Here is a 26,335-nt window from a genome sequence, read left to right as displayed (position 1 = left end):
CATGATCATGATCTCACGTTGAATCAATTAATTTTCAGTTCCTCGAAATTAGTAGTATTTGAATTTACATATCTATAAAGTGATATATCACATATTAATCTATCTTGTTAAAAAATTTAATAGCTATTTAGATGACATTAAAAAAGACGAGAGGTTATACATATCCTCTCAAGATTTTATTATCATTTCCCGATTTTCATGGTGTGCAGCTGCATAGTATGTTTGACATTATCTATCTTACATGCGGAAAAACATGGGATCATACAGAGTGTAATACTAGTACTACTATAGTATTATTTTCTCCGTTTCACAATGTAAGTCATTCTATTATTTTACACATTCATAATAATATGAATGTGTAAAATGCTAGAATGACTTACATTGTGAAACAGAGGGAGTAGCATATATATGTACTGTATGAAACAAGATCAATCATGCTATGTCATTTGATATTCAGGTGAGTTATTATCCAAGACTTTGGCTTCGATCAGTTGACAGGGTTCTTGCCGAGATTGAAGGTGATATATATCAGATCCGATGTATGCGATCGGAGATGGTGATGTGGATCATAGATAGAGATAAATTAGTACGGGAGAAAAAAACTATTCACTATTATTGTTCACTTGTTCAGCCTGTTCATTGGTTGACTTCATTCACACAGCCTTCGCTGGCACGCTTTAATTTTCTTCTCTTCTTCTTTTTCCCGTTTGCAAGCTTGGGCTTGGCAGGCTGGACTTGGGCCAAGAATCTCGTAACCCTGACAAAACACAAATGGAAGTTCACTTTAGGTACCTTAATTTGTCGCCTGAGTCTGAAATTCGTCCCTAAACCGAAATAATAGGTGTAGCACATCCCCCAACTCACAATACTGTGTTAATTTTGGTCCTGGCAGTATGGTGGCCGGTTTTGGCTGACGTGACGGCTGAGTCAATCATGAAACCCAAATGTCAGGACGCCTTACCTAAATAAAAAATAAACAAAAACTTGTGGACCCTACCTTTAAGTGACAATCTCCTTTCTCTATATGTATCTCTCAACCTTTTCTTGGCGACATAGGTGGGAGCAGGGGGGCGGCGCGCCGACTGGGCATTGGTGGCACGGTGGAACCACAAGGCGCAACTGGCGGTGTGGAGGAGGGCGTCGGTAGTGTGGGAGAGGACGACGGGCGGCAAGAAAGGAGCAGGGTGGCAGCGAGCAGTAGGAGAGGAGGGCATCAGCGGCGTAAGAGAGGGAGACGGGCGACAAGAGAGGAGCTGAGCGGCGGCAGGCGATGAGAGAAGAGATGGGCGGTGGCGGCGACCGATGGAAGAGGGCGACAGACGACAAGAGAGGAGTTGAGTGGCTGTGGCAAGAGAGGAGCAGGGTGCGGGGGAGAGAAGCAGTCGTTGGAAAATTGTTGTTGACATCGCCTTCTCAGGGGTCTTCTCCGGATGGCGGTAGAAAGACGCTGCCGGTGCCAGTGCGATGGCAGGGGAGAGAAGCAGTTGTCGGTCCTCATCCATGCCGCCGCCAACTTTGCCGCGACCCATCGATCCTCCTCAAGCCTTGCCGCCACCGCCGCCACCTCCACTATGACAGAGAGAGACCCCTTCCCATCGCCTTCTCATCCTATGCTAGAGCGGCCGCCACCACTGTAGTGCCACCCGTGGCCCCTCCTCCTCATCCTTTTCATTGTCAGTGGGGGCTAAGCGCACCCTTGGGGAGTGGTGGGGCGGTGGAGAAGGTGCTACCTTAACGCTGCTGTCATCATTGACGATTTGACATCACGCTCTGCAGAGTTCGCCCCCTCCACTCAATTTCCACGGTGACAGCATTCAGGCATTGGTTGGCTAGGACAAAGGAAGAGAGAGAAAGAGAGCGGGGAAGGAAGAGAGGGGGGAGGGGAAGATGTTGTTTCACCGACATTGGGGCCTACAAAGGTTTTTTATTTTTTTTGTTTTTGCTACTATGCCGCATTAGCGCCACATCAACCGAAACCGTCATCTAAATCACGTTGGGATCTTATTTGCACTAGTTTTAGGAGTTGAGGGACATTTCATATTCTGCGGTGCAGGAACGAATTTCAGACTCGGGGACAAATGGAGGGACCAAAATGAACTTATTAATTACAGATTGACAAAACACAAGATTTGCCTGTATCTTTCGGAATACACTGCGCAGGATTGGGAATTCCAGAGAAGTTTTAGAGAAAAGGTTGCTTGTTGTGCGACGCCTCGAATCATTCTTCTCCCTCGCCTCCAAGCCATCTTACCATCTCGACAACTCCGATCCAGGGAAAAGTGAATTTCGTGAACAAATAGCCCAAGATGTTAGTACAACCGGAAGCCCAGTATCGAAGAAACTTACGTTGTATGGGCCAACATTTCAAGAAATATAAACATATAAATTACAAATTTTGTCAGTAAAATTTGGAGGGTCAAACTTTGGTCTCATGCAAAATTTTCACATCGTACACTCCTTGACAAAAAGAAGAAGAAGAAGACACCCATATGAATTCTACGAGAAAACAAATTCGCATAAATTTTAAGATGTGTCAGCTCAGTCTTTTGGAGATGTTTTTAGATGTACGTAGAGAAAAAAGTGAGTGTGCTTTTTAGAAAAAAAATTCGCGGAAATTTCCTTCACAAAATTTTGTCGAAAATTCATCGAAAAAATAATATAAAATGATTCGCTGCAACTTCCATCTTATTCTATGAGAAACCGACTTGATCTAAGCCATGTGAATGCGATGGCACATTCATCCGGCCCCACATGTCAGCGAGCCCTAGAAGCGTCCCCCCAACTTCCCATGCGTGTCCCCTCGTCTTCTCTTCTCCTCTCTTTCTTCCGCGCCCCGCTCCGTTCGATTCGATTCGATTTCCGCCCAAAATTTCCCAAATTCCCCTCCGATTCGCCGAAAGCCCAACCGCCTCTCTCTCTCTCTCTCTCTCTCTCTCTCTCTCCATTCTCTCTCGCCGCCGCGCCGCGCCGCGCCGCTCGCCGACCGGATCCCATCCATGGCGTCCCCCTCCCTCGCCGCCGCCGCGGCCTCCCCGCTGACGTCCCTCGACCTTGCCACCAGCCCCGCCACCGCCTCCCGCCCCGCCGCCGCCGCCGCGTCCGCGCTCCGCAAGCGCCCGGTCCTCCTGCTCGACCAGCGCCACCACCCCTCCACCCCGAATCTCGACTCCTCCGCCGCCGCGGCTGCGGCTGCGGCGGCGGCGGGGGTGGCGCAGGCGCAGCCGCCGCCCCCGCGACGCAAGAAGGCGGGACACACGTCGTCGTCGACGCGGCCGAGGTGGCAGACCGCGCTCAGCGTCGCCGCCAAGAACGCGGTGCTCCTCGCCGTGCTGCTCTACGTCGGCGACCTCGCCTGGCGCGCGGCGCGCCCGGCCCCGCCGCGGCCGGTCGACCAGGCCGCGATGGCCGGTTACGACGCCCGCGTCGCGGACGTCGAGGCGTCCCTCGCCCGCGCCTTCCGGATGCTGCAGGTGCAGCTCGAGGCCGTCGACCGCAAGATCGACGGCGAGGTCGGCGCCGTCCGCGGGGAGCTCGCCGCGCTGCTGGAGGAGAAGAGGCTGGAGCTCGAGGGCCAGCTCAAGCGCCTCGACGCCAGGGCCGACGACCTGAGCGACGCGCTCGGCGCGCTCAAGCGGATGGAGTTCCTCAGGAAGGACGAGTTCGACAAGTTCTGGAACGAGGTGAAAGAGAGCCTGGGTTCGGGCCCCGGCACCGAGGTTGACCTCGATCAAGTTCGTGCATTGGCCAGAGAGATCACCATGGGGGAGATTGAGAAGCACGCGGCTGATGGGATTGGTAGGGTAGACTACGCTGTGGCATCGGCTGGGGGGAAAGTCGTCCGCCATTCGGATGCTTATGATGCTGGGAAACGTGGTGGTTTCTTTTCTTCATTGCTTAGTGGAGATACTGCTGCTAGCCCAAAAAAGATCCTTCAGCCAAGCTTTGGAGAGCCCGGGCAGTGCTTTCCACTGCAGGGGAGCAGCGGGTTTGTGGAGATCAAGCTGCGGAAGGGGATTGTCCCTGATGCAATTACACTTGAACATGTTTCAAAGGTAACTTTCTTGGTGATTCGTTTACGGAATTATATCATATTTGCTTCCTTGCGCCTTGGTTAATTACTTCTCTAGCGCACAATAAAATTCTGTGACTATGTCTGTCTAAAACCAAATCATGTTTGACCTGAAGGGATGACCGATGAGTAGAGGTGTGTCATTTGTTGGGTAGGTCTTATGCATAAGCTTGTAGCATTTTAGTTCATAGTAGTTAGTGGGGGTGACAACAATTTTAAGCAAGACCCTTCTTTAGCAAACCATTATAGAGAATCACTTACTTTTGTATCGCTACTAGCATTATTGAGCTTGTATGTTTTGTCTGCAACTAATTATAATTCTATATGACATTTGTTTGTAGTTACCGAATCATCTTAAGCATTACGTAGTGTACCCACCAAATAGGACTCATATGACAACAATACTGCTGCTTCTATGAATTCTCTCTTTGCTGTATGTTCAGTGGTAATTGGAAAGACACACTTTTAACTTTAACTTCTATGTGATATGAAGCTGAATGCATTCTGATCCCGCTTGTGTTATATGTCTCTCTTTTTAATGGTCAATGGTAGGCTTCAGTTGCTCATGAACAAGCAATCTTTTTTACTACCTTTTGAATATTATTTTAGAACATAACCTTCCGAATTGTGAGTCGACTTTTTTCTAATTTGGTTGTAAAACATTACAATACATCTGATGATTAAGCAACTGCAAAGAAACTCATATCTTCCCTTGAATTGCTAAGATGGTTGATCACTTCTTGTCATATGCCGGACTTAAACCTATGATGCTGTCTTTTATTTTTCCTGTTTAATATTTTATGGGCATCATTTACTTTAATTTTTTGGTTATCTCAAGTTATAACCTGTAGTTTATTATTGGAAGCCTGATAACTTGATAAGTTATAACCTTGTACCGCCTATTTTTATGTTTGCGTAGAACATGCTCCAATTGAAGTCTCGTTATACAGTTCTGCAGAATGGATTTCTTACTAAATACTTGATTTTGCACACTGAGAGGTTTTCCTGTCACAAAAACTATTCTCAGATATTTACTGATTAACTTCTGTCACATGACATGCAGGATGTAGCATATGATATGTCGACTGCGCCAAAGGACTGCCGGGTTTCTGGGTGGTATCAAGAGGCACATAATGAGGCGTATTCAGGTCATGCTGCAAGCGCAAAGATGTATGTCTTGACTGAATTCACATATGATCTAGACAAGAAGAATGTCCAGACATTCGACATTACAGCACCAGATGTTGGTATCATCAACATGGTCCGACTGGACTTCACTTCAAACCATGGAAGCTCCGCGCTAACCTGCATTTACCGCATCCGGGTCCATGGTCATGAGCCGGTCTCACCAGGAATGTCAGTTTCTCAGTCCTGAGATGGGAAATGCTTTTGTTTCTGTCTCTTGTAAGTGTTTTGGTTTAGGGATCTCCTTGTGCCCTTGCTAGTTTTCAGCGTAGGATGTTATCATGTACACTCTGTAAAGGTAATGATTGTTTTGCTGCAATCGTCTAGCCCAATGACATCTTTTAGATACTAAGAGTTAGACATTATGTTTGTTCCATCAATGGATGGCAATTGTGGTTAGTAAGATTTATTTGCGTATCTGTTGATGGTTGTTTGGGCTTGATCATTTTGAAGGTAAAACAACCAAAGATTTCTTGCAATTCTACCTGGAATTCTTGTCCACTTTCAAATTGGGAACTGCCTGATGCTGGGATTGAGTGAAATCATCCTCAAATGTTCTTGTTAACATGTTCACCGAATCTTTGTCTCACCTCTGAGCTTGGAGGGGAGTGAATCATCTAGTTGGGTGTAGTTAATAGCCGCATTGTTTTCACAGTCCAGTGTTCTCAAATCTGAAATCGAGACCTGAGATCGTAATTTTCATATTCCAATAAATATTAATTACTGTATTTGGTGATGATGTTTGATAATATTTGATTCTATTTTCGCATCCGGGATTTCTTATTTTGATTCCAATTCCAGAAAAATACATATATAAACGAAAACAGTAGGCTGTAGTGCAGTAGGAGTAGTTTCCGTCCTTTTTCGAGCTGTTTTCGCCTCTACTTGCAAGGATTTGCAGATGCTGTTGTTTAAGGTGCCGTGGAATGGATTTGCCGACACAAGGGCGATACCATACTTTTACTTGGAACCATTTGAAATATTTGACATCGAAAATCTTCTAAACAAGGCTTATATCTTGTAAGAGAAAAATGATGGGTTCTAGTGGTGATCGGAAAACTAGCACTTTCAATCGCATATCTCTTCTCTTCTCTACTACTTAAAAAATACAAAAAATTTACTTCGTCCGTCAAAACAAAAAAATAGCAAAAAAAATAAAATAAAATAAAAGTCCGACTCCCCTAAGATCCAATCCCCCCTTAAAAACAAAAAAAAAAGTCCAACTCCCCTGCATAACTGCCCTCCGGCATGAAAAACGGAGCGATCCATTAGCACGTGATTAATTAAGTACTCCCTCCGTTTTATAATGTAAGTCATTCTAACATTTCCCACATTCATATTGATGTTAATGAATCTATACATATATATCTATTTAGATTCAATAACATCAACCCTAACATCAAAACATTGTGAAACGGAGGAAGTATTTGCTATTTTTTTTTCAAAATGGATCCATATGATTTTCGTATATAAGCTTTTTGCAAAAAAAAGAAGCGTTTAGTAGTTTAAAAAGCGTGCGCTACTTAAAAAATTGAAAAAGTTTCCTTCGTCCGTCAAAACAAAAAAAAGCGAAAAAAATAACAAAAAAAAGTTCGACTAGATCCGATACCCCTTAAAAATGGAAAAAAAAAGTTCGACTCCCCTGCATTCGTTTCCCTAGGCTGGCCCTCCGGCATAGAAAACGGAACGATCTATTAGCGCGTGATAAATTAAGCATTTGCTAATTTTTTTTTTCAAAAATGGATCAATACGATTTTTAAGCAACTTTTGTATATAAACTTTTTGCAAAAACAAACAAACCATTTAGCAGTTTAAAAAACGTGCGCGTGAAAAACAAGGGAGAGGGGTCGGGAACAAGCGAAAACGAACGCATCCTAAGTAGATCCGATTCCCCCGTTTAGTAGTTTAAAAAGTGTGCACTACTTAAAAAATTGAAGATGTTTTTGCCGGTACTTTGGTAAGTCATCCGTGTATGAGTCGGTTTTTAAGTTCGATTGCTTTTGGAAATACATATTGTATTTAAGTCGGTTTTTAAGTTTGTTCGCTTTTGGAAACATAGAAAGAGTCGTATAAGAATTCTCTTTTAAAAAAACTCGCATGGTAACTTAAGACGATCGGACTTCTAATTATAGCTCATGAATTTCTAATAAAATATATATCCAAGTGAATTCCTACAGTGAATTTCACCTTAACTAGACCGTATAACAACAATAAAATTAAAATAGCATTCACCCATTGCAACGCACGGGCATTTTTTTCTAGTAAATATAAAAATTGAAGATGTTTTTGACGGTATTTTGGTACGTCATCCGTGTATGAGTCGGTTTGTAAGTTCGTTTGCTTTTAGAAATACATATTCATGTTTAAGTCGGTTTTTAAGATCGTTCGCTTTTGATAATACGGAAGGAATAATATAAGAAATCTGTTTAAAAAAACTCGCATGCTAACTTGAGATAATCGGATTCCTAACTACATCTCATTATTTTCTAAAAAAATATATATCCAAGCGAACTCCTATAGTGAATTTTATCTTAACTAAACCATATAAGATTAAAATAGATTTCACCCGTTGCAACTCACATGCATTTTTCTATAATAAAATAATAAAAAGAAAATCAGAAGCTTTATATTTAAAAAGTAAAAAAAGAGAGAAAAAACTAAGAAAATAGTCAATGACAAATACACTCCTTTGTTTCTCTCCTTCCATTGGGAGAAATTTCAGTATTTACCATCCAATACGATGACCTTTAAGGAGCTGCCACACAATACGCTGGCCTTTCAAAATTTACCACCAGGCACGCGAAATTCTTCATTTGGAGCCACTCCGTCCGCCTGCCTCGCCGTCCATCCGCGCGACTGTCTCCGAGCTAGGTGGCGTCGTCGCCCAGGCACGGTCGTCGTCACCTCGCATCCCGCCCCCGCCGCCGTCCCCATCCCCAAGCTCGTTCAGCACCGTCGCCACCGCCGTCCCCAACCTCCATCGCCACCATTCCCATCCCCAAGCTCGTTCAGCGTTGTTGCCATGCTCGCGCCCCATCGCCGCCGTCCCTGAGCTCGTCTGCCACTGTCGTCGAGCTCGCATTCCGTTCCGCCATTGCTGCCATGCCCGAGCTCGCGTCCGGTCGCCGCCGTAGTCACCCCCAAGCTCGCGTTCCGCTGCCGCCGCCGTCGCCCCAGAGCTCACGTTCCGCTGTCGCCGCCGTCACCCCCGAGCTTTCCGCTGTCGCCGCCATGCCCAAGCTCTCATCCGATCATTGTCGCCGTCGCCCCTGAGTTCGTGTTCTGCTGTTGAACCGCCATGCCCGCAAACTCCGTCCCCGTCTACCATCTAGATGTCGACAAAACCATGTGCTCCTCCGTCCCTATCGAAGGTGCAACGTCCCTCGCCGGCAACCGCGGCCGGAGTTAGCTCAGGGATGATGGTCAAGCCTTGAGACGACGGCCGACAAGCTCGGAGACGAAGACAAAGACGGACGACGCGGACAAGCAGACGAAATGGCAGGAAATGAAGAATTTCGCGTGTCTAGTGATAGATCTTGAAAAGCCAACGTATTGAGTGGCAATTTCTTAAAGGTCATCGTATTGGATGGTTAATACTGAAATTTCTCTTCCATCGGTCCCCTCCTTTTCCTCTCCGTTTCCGGCTTCCGGCGGAGGCCCCCCCCCCCCCCCCCCCCCAACACACACACACACAGCGCCTCGCGCGCGCTTTTCCGCCGCCGGCGACCTCGCCGGAGCCGCGCGGGTTCTGTGTACGCCCACCCCCTCCCTCCGTCTCCCACCCCCCGCCCTAGCCATCTTCCCTTGCGCGGCGGGCAACCTCGCGCGCGCACGGCCAGCAGCGAGCGAGCAGGTTTGGGGGGGGAGAGGCGACGCGGCCGCGACCTCGTTCCACCGCGCCGGCCTCCGTCTTGGCTTTGTTCGAATCGAATCGAAGGTATCCGTTCTTCTCTCTCGTAGCCCTCCTCCTCCTCCTCGCCACCTCTTGAGCCGGGCGTGCCGTAGTGGCCGAGGTGGAGATCCAATACGAACTTGATTTCGTTTCCTCCAATTAACCCTTATCCATTTGTAATCCATTTGTTTGAGGATTTCTTTGATGTGTAGTGCGGCGCTCGCAGCAATTTCCTCCAATTAACCGATGTATTGTCATCACCAATGAACAAACACGCTAGGAAATTTGATATACTTTTGGAATGCTTGTGTTGGTTCTTGCACTAGACCTGACCTATGCCATGCGGTATATCTTTATTTTGTTGAAGCTGTGATGCTTTTTGTATCTGAACAAATCTTCCTTCTGCGTCGCAGAGATGGCCGGAAAAGGGAGCTACGTTCCGCCTCAGTACATTCCATTATATGGCCTGGATACTGAGGAGGATCGCGTTTCTGCGGAGGAGAATGATGCCGCGCGCCACAAGTTAACCCGGGATCCTACACAATGGTCTTCAGGCATCTGTGCTTGTTTTGATGATCCACAGAGCTGTATGCTACTCTCTGACCTGTGACTCCTTGATTTCAGAAGGAAAGATAAAAGGTGCTATTTGGTTGCATGTTAGGATATGGATAAGAAAATAAGCATTGAACATAGTTTCCTAGTTAGTGTTATCGCTATGTTATTATTGGGTTTATCATTCCACGAAGCATGTCATGTGTGAAGCACTGAAGCCGTGAAGGATAAGTTGGTTGGGTATGACATCCAATATTTTGTACTGTCAATTTGCCAAACTGGTATTTATGCCAATGGAGGCCTGAAATGCAAAGTAGCCAACCACCTAATAGTTCTGCTTCATTATACTTAAGTCTTGAGTGGCCATTACAGTATTGGTTTAATTTTTAGCACATTCAGGGATATTGCAAGAAGTATAATTAATCCAATAAGCAAGTTTTATCAGCATTCTGATTTCTGAAAAGGTCCCTTCACTTTGAAGAAAACAGAACTATATTCTTATAGCCTCAAATTTCCTGATGATTTTTGTAGGTTTTATTGGTGCAACTTGTCCTTGCTTCCTTTTTGGAAGGAATGCACAGTTCTTGGGATCTGGAACTCTTGCTGGATCATGCACTACACATTGCATGCTTTGGGGCCTTCTCACAAGTCTCTGCTGTGTGTTTACTGGGGGCCTTGTATTGGCAGTTCCAGGATCTGCTGTTGCTTGTTATGCTTGTGGATATCGACAAGCACTAAGAGCAAAATACAATCTTCCGGTACGAGCTTGAAACTTACTCTTTTCTGGTCTTTGACATTTCTCGGATGTTACTGGTTACATGTTTTAGATTTAGTAGTCAATAGAGGCAGTTTTTTCACGACATATTGATATAAATGGATGATATTTCCTTACTGCACAATTTAATCAATAGTGGGATTTATGGTGAAAATTCTTCATAGTTGAACTTTAGTTGAAACTGAAATCTACCTTACATATATGTAAGGACTGCATATAAGGCAATCCTTCCACTGTTGCTATTAGTCTAGCAATTTGAGCTCTGCCATGGTGTCTTGCCTACCAAAGTATGTTTCTTTTGCAAGCAGTACAGTAGTAAGTGAATAGAATCTTTAACTGTCAATTGAAACATGCATTTGGTTGCTGGTTTCAGTGTCTTGTGTGTAATTTGATTCAGCTACAAAGGTCATGACCAAATTGTTAATCTCAATAGGAGCCAATCTAGGCTTCCACATGACTATGATTTCTTGATGTGTTGTCGATGCATTGTTCATAAATCTACAGTAAAACATAGTAAATTTATATTTTAGTTGCATGTATCTGGAACTGGATGCTTTGAAAGCTTACAAGAGCAAGAGCTGGGATAAAGGGATCTGTATGCAACTGGCTATATTTGATAGGATACTGGAGTACATCACTAGGGCTGTATGGTTGTTGAGTCATGGCAAATCTAGTTTACTGATTCTAACATGTTCATTTCAAATATATTTTCTTTTGCAGGAAGCACCATGTGGCGATTTAACAACGCACTTATTCTGTCACCTGTGTGCTATATGTCAAGAGTACAGGGAGATCCGCGAGAGGACAGACAGCGGCTCCTCCGCTCCGACCGTCACGCCACCTGCAATACAGACAATGGATGAGCCTTGAATGGAAATATGAAATATTGATGAACGCCTCTCTATCTGAATTCTGACGAATCTTTGGTTGTTGCTGCTTGCGAGTGTTTGTTATATCTTCTTTGATTGTGCTTCCACGGGTACTACTACGAGGCTGGTTCCGTAGAGTTGTTGTAAAGATGATTTTTCGACAAATGAGCAAATCACAGTTTGCAGGTGTAGCTGTGTCATTGAACTGTAGCACGATTGTTACATGTAACATTTATCTTTTCACATATTGGAATATGATGGCAAAGGTAAAGAACACACTTGTTGTCCATTGCCTCAGTTTCTTTCTCATATTCTGAGGCTTGTAATGTCTTAATATAATGATCCGTAGTCTCCTAATGGCTAATGTTAAACCAACCTGAGGCCCCTGTGGAACAAAAGTTCATATTGTCTTCCGTTTTGAATTATTTCCTTAGTGTGAAATCCATTCGTCCAACAAGGGCTAAAAACTGAATTGTACAGATCATTTGAACCATCTATCGAATTTACCAAATCACTGATTACAAACAAATAGTACAAAGTTTGCATGAGAGTTACAAACTGAAATTATTTCGGCAAATACAGATTCACAAATCACAACTGGGCAAATAATTTTGTTCCTAAATCCCTTATTTATTCAGCGAGAGGATTGACCACATGCCCAAGAAACAGTACGGCGCCGGTGAGCTCCTCGACGACGGCGAACAAGAACGGCCGGTCGGCGACGAAGTCCACCGGCGGCAGTGAGCTCCCCTTTTGCATCATAACCACGGCGGTGGAGGCGGCGGCCACGGTGCCGAGCTCGTCCACCTCGATGGTGGCCTGATGATACACTTCGGCGATGAAGAGACCGTCCCCGCCGGTCACCATGCCGGAGAAGTCGCCGCCGGCGAAAGCTCGGGTCACGCCCAGCTTCCGCATGTCGGACTTCGCCTCGAACTTGAACGAGAACTTGAACTTGGGGACCATGAGCCGCCTCACCGGAGCCTCCGCCGCCGGCGTGTGCTTCTTGATGAACTCCGGCGTGGTCACGGCCATATCGTAGAGATCGGCGAGCTTGAGCGCGCCGTCGCCGTCGGGGAGGAGCAGGAGCATGTAGAATGCGGCTCGGGGCACGCCGTCGCCACCGCCGCCGCCGCCGACGTTCTTGTAGGGGAGCTTGAGCGCCGTGAAGCCGGGGAAGGCGGCGACGTGGCGCTCGAAGGGGATCTCCGTCGTCATGAACGGCGCGCGCACGGCGCCGCCGTCGAGGAGGTGGAACGGCGCGTGGAAGGTCGCCGACGGGTGGAACGGCAGCGACCACGTCCCCTTGAAGTGGACCGCGTTGGCGAGGACGACCACCGTGGAGGAGTCGACGGAGTTGGGAGGGAGGACGTCGCGGATGAGCCCCTCCGTCGCGTCGGACACGAAGGCGTTGACTCGCTCCCGCGCCTGCTCGGGCTGGGTGGCGAAGTCGGCGGGCTCGGCGACGGCGGCGTAGCGCGACGCGGCGGCGTCCGCGAACTCCGGCGTGAGCGCGCGGCCGCGGTCCACCCACACGCCGCAGGCGAAGGACGTGTTCGGCAGGTGGCGGAGCCTCGCGACGAGCCGCGTCGTCGGCGAGCGGTGAAGCTCGGCGAGCGACGGCGAGCCGAGGAAGCCCAGGAGCTCGCGCTGCGTCTCGCCCCGCGCGCCGTCGGCCACCAGCGCGAGCGCCGCGTGGAAGGACAGCGGCGAGACGATGAAGTTGCGCCCCTGGCCGCCGCCTGCCGCCGCCGCCCTGCGGCCGACCTCCCTCGCGAGCGGCAGGCACGACACCTTCGCCTCCTCCGCCATCGCAGGAGGAGCCATGACGTCGCTCCGCACACCACCATCGCCTCCCGTCGCTCGACCAGAGAACGGCTCACCGGCGGCGAGCGCCGCCATGGGCACGCGGTCCCAGGAGGAGAAAGGACGAGGAGGAGGCGGTGGCGCAAACTCTGGCGCGTCGTGGCGCTGCACCACATGCTCGTCCCGGTTCGCCCATGGGTGCGGCGCCGCGAACGCGAGCCCGAGCCAAGGCCGGCCGCCGGAACGGAAGCTCAGGACCTGACCGGCGCCCTGCTCGCCGCTGCCGACGAGGAGGCTCGCCGCGCCTGCGCGTGCGGCTCCGGCCTCCGCGCCACGGTAAGGGTGGTGGCGCCGGTCGTGGCCGTCACGGCGGTGAGCTGCGGCGTCGTGGCCCATGAGAAGGCGGCGATGGAAGTGAAACAAGCTTTAAGGGAAACTGTTTTAAACACTTGGGTAGATGTCCACTCGTTTCTTGTATGTCATCTAAATGGTTATAAAAAATTTTCAAAAAAACTAACATGATAGGTTAATATGTAATATATCACTTCACAAATATGCAAATTCAAATTCGACTTCTACAAATTATAACAAAAATAATAAATTTGACTGTGAATATACGTACACTAGTTAGAGTTTTATTTGTTATTTTTGTTACAACATGTAGAAATCGAATTTGAACTTGTATATTTGCAAAGTGATATATTACATATTAATCTATCTTATATTTTTTTAAAAAAATTAGTGGTTTCGTGAGCTAGTGAACAAAGCTTGGCTCTCAAGTCAACGACCAGGTCACGCTTTGACTTGGAGAGAGTTGACTACAAGTTGACTAGCTACGCGCAGTTGCTTGGAATCGCGACTACAAGATTCATCTACAGGAAGCACATGAGCTATAAAAGTGATACTCGAGCTACAAAGGCTTAAATTTTGATTTCCACAACATTACACGTCCATCTGTTTGTTCAGACATCTCCTTTTAAGTTGGCTCTTTTTGAGACGGAGGGAATAAGTGAATACATTTTTAATGACAACCTGTGAAGTAGAAGCTCACCATTAACTTTTGTTTCTTTTGGTCCCTCCGTACTTATAAAGAAAGTCGTTTAGGACAATGTTTAAGTCAAACATTGGAAATATAAATCATGAATAACTCTTAAGTTGTTAAGTTTAAAAATATAAAAATTATATGAATAGATTTGTCTTGAAAAATATTTTCATAAAAGTATACATATATCACTTTTTAATAAATATTTTTATAGAAACAAGAAGTTAAAGTTGTGTTTTGGAGACCGTGTCGCTGTCCTAAACGACTTTCTTTATGAGTACGGAGGGAGTACTTCACGAGACTCGAATGATTGACAACGTCTATAGCAATTAATCGGAGTACTGATAGTTAATTAACTATGTACACTTTTCATCCTATAATATAAAGCATAATTAAAGTTGACAATCTTTTAAAACTAATTTTTAATTAAGCTTTGCTGCAATGAAGTTATAACCATCTAAAAGTACATTCAATTGCCAATCCAATAATATCATTTTCAACAAATAAAATTGATAGCTCATGTGCTTTCTGTAAATAAAATACGTATTTTTAACTAACAATACGTATTTTCAACTAATTATTGGTTAAATGTTTTTAAAAGTTAATTATTAAAACACGTGCATATATTACGTTATGGGATAGAGTGAGTAGTAATTTAGCGTTCGCATTGGTATCAATGTATTTAATAATTTGCTCTACAACAAAAACTTAACAACATATCTGTGTTAAATGAAGTGGTTTGTCCCCAACACGGATATCTGCATGGATCATGAAGAGAGAAGGTACACCTGAACAATAACGTAGGATCTCTAGTCATCAAGTGATGGAACCTTGAAAATGCAGCGAAATCAACAGAAGATTAACAGTACACCGTGCTAAAAGAAAACAAATTCTTCAAGTCGAACTGTTAGAACCCAAATGTAGCTGGCACCAAAAGTTACAGAATTACGGCAGAGGCTTCGATAAACATAAATAATAATTTGGGTGGGGGTCTGTATAGGGTTGACACAACAGTAGAAGGAGACTAGAACACAACCGTGTCGAGCATGGTTCCTAGGGTCTGAACTATGTTTGACGACATCAAATTTGAGACATGCTCTTCCAAGTGCTTCTTGGCATCCTGCCGTCCCACATTGGCAATCGCTAGTTTCTCAGGTGGCAGCTCATCCTCCTCCTGCACTGCCTTGTTATATTTGATGGCTAGGTTCAGCATTTCCTGCACGTGAAAACACACATATAAGTACTAGTAGTAGCTAACTAGTACGAAACTTTGCAACATGAATTAAAGGGTTGTTCTGAAGGATCATCTATGGTACGGTTGAAAGTAGAATGCCACGCACCTGAACAGTCTGCTCATTGGTTTTCGAATGAGTGTCAAAACTCTTCAAAATCAATCCATCGGTCCATTTCTTTTTGTGTAAGTTAAGCAACATTTTCTCCTCCAGTTCATTTTTGCGGTAATTGATTGCAATGGAGTAGTAGTGTCTGTTCAGCCCGTGAATAAGAGCCTTACAACACAAATAAGTTTGAATCAAATATAGATAATTGATAGAGCAAAAGTTCATTGGTAGCAGTATTATTAATAGTGAGAACTTTACCTGGATAGATGGTTTGTTTAGATGCCCAACATTTGATGTTGTCTGTCGCGGTTCCTGGCCAAGCATCATGGTCTGAGGATTAATGAGACGAAATGCATCAATGACCACCTTCCCCTTGACACTCTGGATTGGGTCTATCACAACTGCAACAGCCCTGGGATTTAAAGCTTCAAAACTCTGCACAATTCCATTTAAGCTGTTAGACATACTCACTTTCAATACGCATGTTTACATAGAAAAATAAGTGTCAACATATTTTGCAACAAATTAAGCTTTAACCCTTGGAAGAATTTACAAATCACCACCTAGTATTCTTAAATTTGTATATTTTATGATCCCTGCCCCAGATTAGACATAAGATTCATACTGTTCACCAAATATGCATCAGCTCCAACAAGCTAGTGATTAGTGAACAGAAGCTCGAGGTAGATATGAAACATGGTCAGTCAATTTCAAGAGTATGGACCATCCTTGCAGACCAACTACCACCGATATAAGCATATAACTACTTGATGACAATGGGATAAGCAGAAGAAACATAAGATAACATAAAAGATACCAAATGTATGCCACCTTTTACTCTCTTTACCCATTTCAATTGATCAAATTATTTCTAGATATTTGATTAACTGACATGCTGCATGCAGTGCCACATGTTTGGACACATCAATTGTTTCCATTTGTCAAATGTGAAACAATTGCTCCTTTTAACAAAACTTATAAAAAGGTAGAATAAGCATATGCACCTGCTGAGTGTTGATATCAACACCTGAAAGCCAACATCCAAATCCAGGATGGGAGTGATACCAGCCCACCACCATTTCTGGTCTGTAAAGATAACACAAGTGGCCACAAAATCACGTTAAACAGCCTAAAAACAACGGTGTAAATAAAAGTAAATAATTCTAGATCATCAGACTGAGAGTGTTGATAAAAGAAACAGATATAAGACCATGGCCAGTATTACTGTACAAACAATTTTCTAGCACTTGGGAGTAACATATCCTAGAAATGCATCGACAAAACTGAGAAGAAGTTCATTTAGAAAGCGTCTTCCTTCTTAAGCAATTTCTAAAATATTCCCCTAGCATAACAAACAAGTAGGCCCAGTAACCAAAATCCTATTTACAACACGCATTAGAACATAAGATGTATATAAGGTGTTCACAGCTGCTAGGTACTTCTGTCCCCAACTTACTTGTTTGCTAGGTACTCCATACAAAATATCAGCCGTAGAACTATGATGCACAGACATCGATGTGGTGTTAACAATGATAAGGATGTGAACCAATGTACCAATTCAACAACGATAAGGATGACATTGCTACCAATGCATTATATAATACAACTGGTAGGCCTAGCTGTTACTGAACAGCAAGTTAGTGGTATGTGTTCAAATAGATACAAAGATCTATCTCCAACATCAACTCAATCACTATATATTATCAAACTTTACACAAAGCATTCATTTTTTTCTTTGGGGGGACCTTGTCAACTATCCAAAGGATTTGCTTAGAACATCTCAAGGAAGTAAAAATACTGTAATCCTTCAGAAGAATTGCATTGGGACCTTATTCTCTTCACATGAATGTTTGGATGCATCAAAGAGCAAGAAACACAACTGATTCTAGAGCTTTTACCAACATTGACTTATACTTTGGCTTCCAAATTCAAGCATGCAGTCTGCAAACTGACTTGTGATGACAGCACAAAGCCCACAAAAAAATGCAGAAAACGGCAATTTGGTTGTTATCATGAAACAAGTACACAATAAAAGAAAAATGTGCTCACACAGACTAATGTTACTCTACTGCCTAGAGGGTTTTTCAGCTGTGATGCCTAAATGAGTTGCCCCAAACTGCTCTATGACTATGAACAGTAGATATTTCCAAAGTCAGTTGAGCCAAGTGTTGTAATGGAGCCAATTCTGGTTGTGCCTGCTGAAAAGGCCGGAGATGTAATCCATTCCCATTATCTAAAAAATAAAAGGACCGTTTACAAAATTAACGCATGTATACACAAAACCATCTACACCAATCTGAAGGAGAAAATAGTAGTAGTTGTTATGTATCAAGATCAGCTCATCTAAGGTGCCCTGAAAGAGGGGGCGGGGGGGGGGGGGGGCAAATCCTGCGCAGATTAATCAAGCAAAGCGCACCAAATCTGAACAAGGGAGAGAGATAGAAAGGGAACCAACAGATCCGCCGTTTTTTTCTCTAGATCGGCGGCGGGGGCAAGAGGGGATTACCTCCCGGTCTGCTTGAGCATGTCGAGCATGTTGGTCTGGAAGACGTGGTCGACGGCCTCGACGCTGACGCCCGTCCCGCTCTGCGGCATGGCGAAGACGTCGACCACCCTGACGGTGTAGTCGTCGACGAACTCCCCGAGCATCAGCCCCATCACCTCCATCGGCACGCCGGCCCGCCCTGCGCGCGCCGCAAAACCAAAATCAACGGAAACCTTAATATCCCCCATCATTGAGGAGGAGGAGAGGGGGACTGACCGTGCTTGAGCATCTTGAGGAGGGCGAGGGAGGAGATGTAGACCTGCTCGGAGGAGTCGAGCAGCGGCGAGTCCGTCGGCGGCTGCCCCATCCCCGACGCCCCGAAGATCCGCTGCAGCCGCTCCATGGCCGCCGCTCGCTCGCTTCGTTCGCCGCGCGGAGGAGAGGAAGAGGGGAGAGAGAGACGGAGGAGGAAAGAGGCTGCGACTGCGAGTCGTCTCGTCCGCCGCTTCGGTGTGAAGACGGCCGCGGTTTCTTTCTTTCTTCCAGCGCACGGCTTCTCGTGGGCCTTAGCGTTTGGGCTCGGGGCTTATTATTCTTGTGGGCCCCATGGTACTCGGCCTCGGTCATCTGAATCTGGGCCATTTTCCTCCAACCAAGCCCTTCTTCGTGTCGAAAGGGGAAAAATAAATAAATTTCACTCTTTTTTTTTTTTGAGGAATCACTTAATCCTTGACTCTTTCATTCATATGCATCCAATTTATCATATTTCAAAGAAATAATCTTACATTAAGCTACGAGAGTTAAATGATAAGTAGGAATCGATGTACTCAAGATCGTTTATATGCTTTAGAAGAGAGTTAGATAGCCCAAAGTTAAATAAAGGTAAGATTATCCGGTCCAAAGTGAACATTAGTTAAAGGGGAAAAATATTTACTTTCAAAAAAATTGATGGTACACGTGAAAATAATACACTTCTCGGAAAGAGATCGAGTTTACTTTAGTTCCACCAAACAATTTGCTTATTCCCGTTCTTGTCTGGCAAAAATAACATCCTCGCAAAAAAGAAAAAGTTCAGGCGGCAATCCTCCCAGCAGCAAGGGAAACTACCATGGCAAACGAACCAAAAAACAAGATGTCAACGATCAAAGTGACTTTATATGAGATCAATGTAACAACAAGAAGGCAAATACTGAATGATTTTCTTTGAAATGGAGCGTTGCCAAATTTCTGGAAGCTGAACCATCCTGTTCGAGCAGCCAGTACTGTACAAGTCATACAACAAAGCGTTCATTGAGTCTGTTAGACTGAATATCCATCCGCACCACCTCGGCTAAACTTCAATAAGAGGAAATGCGATGTAATAAAGCTACAGGTACGAAAAAATTAGCCTCTCAAGTCTGAACCAATCACGGTAACTACTGATCTCGGGGATATTCTACCAGGTTGCTCGCTTGTAAGTGCACTTGCAACCACACCTATAGAGCCCAATGGCTGCTGCCCTTAGTTCTTCTGTGGGGGTGACTTTGGCCTGAGGCCCTCAATCTCAGGTGTCGTCACAACTAGATGGGGAGCCTCCGGAGGAGGATTTCGTCCACCGCCTCCCTGCCATACTTTCCCATCCTTGTCTGCAAAGTTCTTGATATAAGCCTGCAGGAAAGAATGTGAAAAAAAAAATCACCATATGAGGAACTCATGAAAACTCCTTGCTCGGGTACACACGCATAAAGTTGGGCTTTCAGCTTTCTTTACCTCTTTGTTGAAGTTGGAATACGATAAACCTTTCCCGAGAGTAAGCCAACCAGGACGAATGTTATGATCCTCTCCAAAGAGTTCAAGGCGCCTCTTTCCAAGAGCGAAATGCTCAATTATTCTGTACATGTCTTCAGGCTTTTTAGTTGAGCCTGTATGATCAGGCAAACAGTTCCAGGCATCAGTACACAAATTTCATTTGTTGCTAACCATACTCAACCAAAACAGTATGCTTAGGAATATGCACTATTCAAAAGTAGCTATACTCTAAAATACAGAAACGTGGAGAATTAAATCCCCAAGCTGCATTCTAGAGAATCAACAGATGAGAACATATCTGTACAATAAAATTGGAAGAAAATTCAAAATTTGTTCTGTACATAAACAAACGAACGACTAGCAAAACCAACAGGAGAAAAGTTCATCTGCTAAGTGGTGTTGTGGAAGGCAACAAAATCATGCATAACAAATAGTAGATAGCATAACAATTTAGTGACAGTGCCGGTAAAATATGAACTTACATATGAAAGGACAATACCATAATTATTCATAAAGATGTGCCATACTGACATTCTCAACAAAAATAATGGCGTAGACTGTACACGTAAAGCCTTGTGCCACAAAGCAATTCAGTACACAAAGCATATATGAAGAATAAGAATATCGAAATAGAACATAAGAAACAATACCATCGGTTGGTTCTTCAGCTATTATTATATCTGTGTCAATATTAGCGTGGATAACATGTCCATCAGTGCTACGTCGCACTGTTCCTTTAATACCCATCAAGCAATGCTCCTGGATAAATAAAAGAGTGAAACTTCACAAGCAAGATAAAGAAAAAATGAGGTAAAAACAGAAGATAGATGTTCTGGAGCATAAAGTATTGAAGTCAAGTATAACACTACCTTTGAGTGTTGCAGTATTGTATGAGAGTCATGCCGCAGACTGGGTGTTGCATTTTTCTTGTTGGTTTTTACCCAGCAAACATCCTCACATCTACGAAATCCCCACTGGACAAAGACAAGCTTCAGTCAGGATCCATTTCATCCATGAGTTGATTTTTTTTATTAAAAAAGCTACGTGCAATCATTTACAGGTCTTGAATTAACGGATATCCAAGCTTACAGAAGCCTGGATGGCCTTACTATAAAGAATAATTGCACAACTATTAAAATCCACCTCACCTTCTTTAAGCATTGACGGCCCTGCTCAAGACCTACACCATCACCAACCCAAAGGAAGACAAAAGATGGAGTATCTGCTATAGCCTGTATGATCGTAAAATGCACTGAAGCACATTAATTGTATGCATAAATTGAACACCAAAAGAAGACTTCAGATCCAAAACCGAAAGAATGAAACAACTAAACAAAGAGAGCAACCTCAATCTTTAAATTCATAATCTCCTCAGCATTCCAATACTCTATGTGATCTGTGATTCCTGGTGCCCGGTGAACATACTCCTCCCATGGAGGATCCACAAGAATAACATCAAACTTTGTACCAAAAAATTCTGGAGAAAGAACATGTTGCCTCAGATCACACTTATAATACATTGGTGGTGAAGCAGAATTGGCAACAATTTCATCTTTCCTCTGGATGAGTTCTCTCAATTTTGGATAGTCCTCTGCTACACTTGTAAGATCCAGTTCTCTAATGAAATTTTGAGGTCGCATGCCAGTGTCCACAAAGTTCTGTGAGTAATCATTCTGCTCACCCCTTGAAGGAGCTTTTCTGGTTGGTCCACTGTTTCTATGTGGCGTCCAACCACCACCAGCAGGCGGTTTATCATGTGCCATTTCACGACTTTGCGTGCCCAATTGATGGAAACTCAATCCAGACACATTTGTCGGAGCACCTATTCCAGAGCCGATTTGGTTTAGGTGAATATTATGACCAGGCCCAGCTCCCATACTTGGAGCGAATCTATGTTCAGCAGCAACTGGAGGGATGGGAAGATTGGGTGGAACAGAAAGCATATTCACATCAACACCTCGTGCCCCAGGCCACACAAGAGGCCCAGGGAATGGCGGCACAAAAACACCAGGTAGAAGAGGGCCTGGAGAGTGGGGAATATTTGGCCCAATATGTTGCATTGGTCCTGGTGGCAGACCAAGAGGACCAAAAGGAGGGGGCATAATTGGTAATGTGCCTCCAACTCTTTGAGAATCCCTGCTATTTGGTCTACCTCTTCCTCTTGAGGATCTATCACCTTTAGGACCATGTTGAGGAAATTGAGAAATCGTGCTGGTACTACCACTTTGATCTGCTTCAGGATTGGCGGATTTATCACCATTCGTTCCAGGTGTTGCATCCCGATGAGCTCCCACATCATATCTTCTTCCAGAAACAGAGCCCTCTCGTCCAAAATCAAGATTGTTATTTGGTCGGATCTCTATTGAATCAGAACTGTCATACCGACCTCCATAGGTTGAAGAACCTCTAATACTTTCAGATCTACCCCTAGAATCTCGCCGGTAACCAGCTCGCCCATGGAAACTCCCACCATCTAGTCTTTCATGTGCATTCTTCCATTCAGAATCATTTGCCTCCTTAGAATCTTGCCACTGACGATTCCTCACATAGTCCTTAGATCCTTCAGGCTCCCGTGTTCTGTCGCTCCAGTTTCTGTCCCTTCCGCTGTCTAATTTGTCATCTCTCAGGACATCCACCCTTGAGTTATCTCCCGTACCATTCCTTCTTTCACTATCCAAGTCTATCTGGCGTTGAGCATAGTCACTTTTTGCAACTCCATCATGCAAAATATCTTTTATCTCTACAGATTTATCCTGCCGATCATCTCTTAACACATGCAATTCAGTTTCATGACAACTATCCACTGATCTGCTATTGTCAACAACAATTTCCCCCATGGTCAAACCCTTCCTCTTATTGCTATCACACATTTCCTCCTTGCAATCAGTCTCAGAGCCATATGCTCTTGATGAGTCCCAATCATTCTTGGCATCTCTTTCCTTGTTCCTATCAGAGTCCTTATCCTTGGAATCAGGACTTCTCCTTGGAATTTTTGGTGATCGTGAGTCCATTCTCAAATGATAGTCAGCCAACTGCAAGAACATAAATATTGTTATCCCTCCTCCGAAGAATACAACTGATCTCAGAAACCTTTGGCTAAACTTCAGGTTTCACAGCATAAATCCGAATAATACAACTGATCTCAGAAACCATTGGCTAAACTTCAGGTTTCACTACACAAATCTGAATAATACAGCTGATCTCAGAAACCATTGGCTAAAAACTTCAGGTTTCACTACATAAAAGAATGGTAAAATATATTATACTTGCAGCACATAATAGCATTACAGAATTCGTACCACACAAGTGAGCTTGCGTTAAATATGTAAACAACTAATTGAAACAAGGTCTTCGATACAAAGGAAGGATGTCGGAACATTTTTTTCATGGAAACAAGGCTTACTTTCAAACCCCAAAAGATAATATACTGTGGTATAGTAGTACACATCTACTACGTTCCTCTTTAACAATGGGGCTGGGTAATATACAACAGTGCATACATGTCAAATAAGGTGCAAAACTGGAGCAAGATTTAAATTAAGGTGGTGTTTGGTAAGAGTCTGAAACCGCAAACAGTAATGAAAGGAAGAAATTGTTTGGTTATCATTTCCTTTACTGTGTTTGGAAGGAATGCATTGTTTGGTTACCATTTCCTTTACTATGTTTGGAAGGAATTCATGTAAATTTTGGGCATGAAGGTGATGCGCATGCACAGTTTCAAGTTTGGCTGTACAAACATGTAGATACGCATGAACAGAAAATTTGAAGGAAAAAAAACATCAACAGAGAGAGAAGAAATTACTCGGATTTCTACCCTGAAATTCTTTACAAGAACATGAAATCACCCAGTAAAAAAATTAACGATTACTAATAGCAAGGAACCTGCGGGATCCGTCAGGGAGGAACTCAGGGAAGGCGGCGGCGCGCGCTGGCTGGGAGAGGGGAAGGCGGCGGAGCAGCGCGGCGCCGGCCTTGCCGAGGGGGTGGCCAAGCTCCAAGCCGAGGCGGCGGCGGACGGCCCACCTCACACCCCGCTAGCCGAAACCCTAGCAGAACCTCCGGCGACGGACTGTTTATATGGTAGTAGTACTATTCAACACGGACAAGGGCGTAGGCTGCCGCGGCGGCGGCGGCGCACCACAGCGCGCTCTCCGCCGACGACGCCTCGCGCGACTTCCCCGCGAGGGGCGGGGAGAGCAGCGGCGGCGGCGGAGCGCGGCGGAGCGCGGCGGAGGCGCTCGACGCTCCTGGAATCGATCGGTCGGTCGATTTGGGCTAAGCCACGCCGCGCTCACGCCGTGCCTGTAAGCTTTCAATTGGGCCGTATATTCATTCTAGTAATGGATACGGCCCAGCCCGGTATCAGATTTCAATTGGGTCGGAATATGATTGCGGGCTATCTGATACGTCCCACTAGAAACAAGCACGTGTATATCATCGGAAAAAGTATAGTTGGACTCCCTCAACTATGGTCCGAGTATGATTCATAACCTCCAACCACAAAACAAAACCAGGTATATTGACTCCCCCAACTATTAAAACCGATGCAAACTATATCCCATCCCTGGGTGGTTTTGGAAGAGGTTTTGGTTGACGTGGCGCCTATATGACGGTGTTGACTCGGTCTTCGTCCCACGTGTCGTCGACGTGTCGCTTATCTGGCACAAAAGTAATAAAAAAATTGTGGGACCGACGTGTCATTAAAAAAAAGAAATAGTGGGACCCACGGACATGTGGGCCCTACATGTCATCCTCACCTCTTCCCCCACTCTCTCTCATCTTTTACACTGCTCTCACCTTCCAACACTAGAGGCAGGGCGGCGGCGACGGCGACGGTGCACGTACGGGGGAGGAGCTCGCCGGCCGTCCACGCGCGGGGGAGGAGCCCACCGGCAGTCCCGCGAGGTTGCCGGCCATCCATGCGCAGGGGGAGGAGCTCGCCGGCGTCCTCTCGTGGGAAAGGAGCTCGCCGGCCGTCCGCCTACTATGTGAGGAGCTCACCGGCGTCCGCGCGTGAGGGAAGACTCGCCGGCCGTCCGCCTGCCGGGTGAGGAGCTCACCGGTCATCCACGCGCGGGGGAGGAGCCTGCTGGCCGTCCCGCGAGCTCGCCGGCGTCCGTGCGCGGTGGAGGAGCTCGCCTGCCGTCCGCCTGCGGGGGACGAGCTCACCTGCCGTCCGCGCGCCGGGGAGGAGCTCTCCGGCGTTCGCGGATGGGGGAGGAGCTCGCCTGCCGTCCGCGCGCCAGGGGAGGAGCTCGCCGGCGTCCGTGCGTGAGGGTGGAGCTCGCCGGTCGTCCACCTACCGGGGGAGGAGCTAGCCGTGCTTTAATTTGGGCATATGTATATATCGATCGATCGATGCATATGCATGCTTGCATATGCTTTCACTGTTCCGGATATGTTTTTAGATAAGCTAAGGCTGTGTTCTTTCCTGAGTGATCTGGGTGATTGTGAGTGAGTTTTGTTCGTTTTCCGCGCGCACGTTTCCCGAACTACTAAACGGTGCGTTTTTTAAAAAAAATTATGTAGGAAAGTTGCTTTAAAAAATTATATTAATCTATTTTTGAAGTTTAAAATACTTAATAGTCAATTAATCATGTGCTAATGGCTCATCTCGTTTTGCGTATCTTCCCAATCTTCTTTATCTCCTCTCCTCAAACACAGCCTAAGTAGCTCTTCGGCCGTCCACGCACTGCCGCCTTCTTCCTCCTCCGGCTTCGGGGAGGAGCTCGTGCTTTCGCTGGCCATCGTCGGTTCGTCACCTCTCCCCTTCGTGTTTCGTGCTTCTTCCGGCTGATGGAAGGTGAGAGAGGAAAAAATGAGAGAGAGAGGGAGAGGTGAGGATGAAATGTGGGGTCCAGATGTCGGTGGGTTACACTATTTTTTTGTGTGAATGACATGTCGGTCCCACAATTTTTTTTCTCTAATGCCACATAAGCAATACATCGACAACACGTGGGATCAAGACTGGGTCAACACCGCCATGTGGGCACCATGTTAGCTAAAACCGCTTCCAAAACAACCTAGGGGTAGAGTTTGCACGGTTTTGATAGTTGGAGGAATCAATATACCCGGTTTTATGGTTGGAGGTCATGAATCATACTCGGGTTACAGGTGAGGGAGTCAAAGTATACTTTAATGGCCTAACGTTCGGACGTGACTACAGGTCGGACCCTATCTATATTTTATATCACTTAAAATAAAAAATAATTTAACCATATATAACACTAAAAAAAACTACTAATTGCAACATCAAGAAACCATCGATGTGACAGAGGGCTCCGATTGAACAAAATAAAACACATGAACACAATCAAAATGTAACAAAGATAAATATGGATTGAAAAAAAAATATCGTTAAAAATATATGTGTAAAAAGACAACCGATTTAGATCGGACTTCTTCCTTTACTTCGGTGACCAAATCTCAGCGAGTGCCTTAGAGCATCTTCAACATAATGGCTATTTTTGACTCTCCAAATACCTATTGGCTAGCCTGGTACAAATTTAGAGAGTCAAATTTGTTTTCTATT

The 26,335-nt window shown here is 45.3% G+C and overlaps 5 protein-coding genes across 9 annotated transcripts; 2 read left to right on the top strand and 3 right to left on the bottom strand.

Moving 5' to 3' along the window:
• The first annotated feature begins 2,849 nt into the window (after nt 1-2,849).
• LOC4324382 (SUN domain-containing protein 1) lies at nt 2,850-5,673 on the top strand. The gene is made up of 2 exons (XM_015772223.3): nt 2,850-4,052; nt 5,133-5,673. The coding sequence occupies exons 1-2, from the start codon at nt 2,997-2,999 to the stop codon at nt 5,442-5,444; spliced, it is 1,368 nt and encodes a 455-aa protein (XP_015627709.1). The 5' UTR covers nt 2,850-2,996; the 3' UTR covers nt 5,445-5,673.
• Nucleotides 5,674-8,837: 3,164 nt separating this feature from the next.
• LOC4324381 (cell number regulator 5) lies at nt 8,838-11,639 on the top strand. 2 transcript variants are annotated; one of them, XM_015770034.3, is made up of 4 exons: nt 8,838-9,191; nt 9,560-9,733; nt 10,230-10,456; nt 11,194-11,639. In XM_015770034.3, exons 2-4 carry the CDS (start codon nt 9,562-9,564, stop codon nt 11,341-11,343), a joined length of 549 nt encoding a protein of 182 aa, XP_015625520.1. In that variant the 5' UTR covers nt 8,838-9,191; nt 9,560-9,561; the 3' UTR covers nt 11,344-11,639. The 2 variants fall into 2 exon arrangements, with proteins under 2 accessions (XP_015625520.1, XP_015625529.1); XM_015770043.3 differs by having other exon boundaries at nt 8,865-9,191; nt 9,560-9,785.
• A 175-nt stretch (nt 11,640-11,814) lies between these two features.
• On the bottom strand, nt 11,815-13,570 carry LOC4324380 (putative serpin-Z12). The gene has a single exon (XM_015770023.3). It carries the CDS (start codon nt 13,542-13,544, stop codon nt 11,973-11,975), a length of 1,572 nt encoding a protein of 523 aa, XP_015625509.2. The 5' UTR covers nt 13,545-13,570; the 3' UTR covers nt 11,815-11,972.
• A 1,417-nt stretch (nt 13,571-14,987) lies between these two features.
• Nucleotides 14,988-18,502, bottom strand: LOC4324379 (26S proteasome non-ATPase regulatory subunit 14 homolog). The gene is made up of 6 exons (NM_001428105.1): nt 18,292-18,502; nt 18,037-18,214; nt 16,535-16,616; nt 15,789-15,965; nt 15,531-15,698; nt 14,988-15,406 (listed from the first exon to the last, which is right to left on the bottom strand). The coding sequence occupies exons 1-6, from the start codon at nt 18,416-18,418 to the stop codon at nt 15,215-15,217; spliced, it is 924 nt and encodes a 307-aa protein (NP_001415034.1). The 5' UTR covers nt 18,419-18,502; the 3' UTR covers nt 14,988-15,214.
• Nucleotides 18,503-19,202: 700 nt separating this feature from the next.
• Nucleotides 19,203-25,161, bottom strand: LOC4324378 (N6-adenosine-methyltransferase non-catalytic subunit MTB). 4 transcript variants are annotated; one of them, XM_066311080.1, is made up of 7 exons: nt 24,601-25,161; nt 21,150-23,038; nt 20,952-21,035; nt 20,673-20,777; nt 20,454-20,562; nt 19,765-19,916; nt 19,203-19,662 (listed from the first exon to the last, which is right to left on the bottom strand). In XM_066311080.1, exons 2-7 carry the CDS (start codon nt 22,845-22,847, stop codon nt 19,516-19,518), a joined length of 2,295 nt encoding a protein of 764 aa, XP_066167177.1. In that variant the 5' UTR covers nt 22,848-23,038; nt 24,601-25,161; the 3' UTR covers nt 19,203-19,515. The 4 variants fall into 4 exon arrangements, with proteins under 4 accessions (XP_066167177.1, XP_066167178.1, XP_066167173.1 ...); XM_066311081.1 differs by having other exon boundaries at nt 21,150-22,835; nt 24,601-25,129; XM_066311076.1 differs by lacking the exon at nt 24,601-25,161 and adding an exon at nt 23,686-24,080.
• Nucleotides 25,162-26,335: the final 1,174 nt, after the last annotated feature.

This window comes from Oryza sativa, chromosome 1 (assembly GCF_034140825.1).
Source record: "Oryza sativa Japonica Group chromosome 1, ASM3414082v1".
Taxonomy (NCBI): domain Eukaryota; kingdom Viridiplantae; phylum Streptophyta; class Magnoliopsida; order Poales; family Poaceae; genus Oryza; species Oryza sativa.
Note: the sequence above shows the minus strand (reverse complement) of the source record. Positions and strands in the feature narration are given on the sequence as shown.

Bases quoted from the DNA above. Each gene is read 5' to 3' on its own strand.
- LOC4324381 (XM_015770034.3), top strand. From the start codon at position 9,562: ATGGCCGGAAAAGGGAGCTACGTTCCGCCTCAGTACATTCCATTATAT. The intron at 9,734-10,229 runs GTATGCTACTCT...TGATTTTTGTAG, and splicing joins TTTTGATGATCCACAGAGCT to GTTTTATTGGTGCAACTTGT. The intron at 10,457-11,193 runs GTACGAGCTTGA...TTTCTTTTGCAG, and splicing joins GAGCAAAATACAATCTTCCG to GAAGCACCATGTGGCGATTT.
- LOC4324378 (XM_066311080.1), bottom strand. From the start codon at position 22,847: ATGTTCTTGCAGTTGGCTGACTATCATTTGAGAATGGACTCACGATCA. The intron at 20,778-20,951 runs GTGAGGTGGATT...GTCTTTGTCCAG, and splicing joins GCCGTCAATGCTTAAAGAAG to TGGGGATTTCGTAGATGTGA. The intron at 20,563-20,672 runs GTAGTGTTATAC...TTATTTATCCAG, and splicing joins CAATACTGCAACACTCAAAG to GAGCATTGCTTGATGGGTAT.
- LOC4324382 (XM_015772223.3), top strand. From the start codon at position 2,997: ATGGCGTCCCCCTCCCTCGCCGCCGCCGCGGCCTCCCCGCTGACGTCC. The intron at 4,053-5,132 runs GTAACTTTCTTG...CATGACATGCAG, and splicing joins CACTTGAACATGTTTCAAAG to GATGTAGCATATGATATGTC.
- LOC4324379 (NM_001428105.1), bottom strand. From the start codon at position 18,418: ATGGAGCGGCTGCAGCGGATCTTCGGGGCGTCGGGGATGGGGCAGCCG. The intron at 18,215-18,291 runs GTCAGTCCCCCT...CGGCGCGCGCAG, and splicing joins CCTCAAGATGCTCAAGCACG to GGCGGGCCGGCGTGCCGATG. The intron at 15,966-16,534 runs GTGCATATGCTT...GGAATTGTGCAG, and splicing joins TTGATATCAACACTCAGCAG to AGTTTTGAAGCTTTAAATCC.
- LOC4324380 (XM_015770023.3), bottom strand. From the start codon at position 13,544: ATGGGCCACGACGCCGCAGCTCACCGCCGTGACGGCCACGACCGGCGC.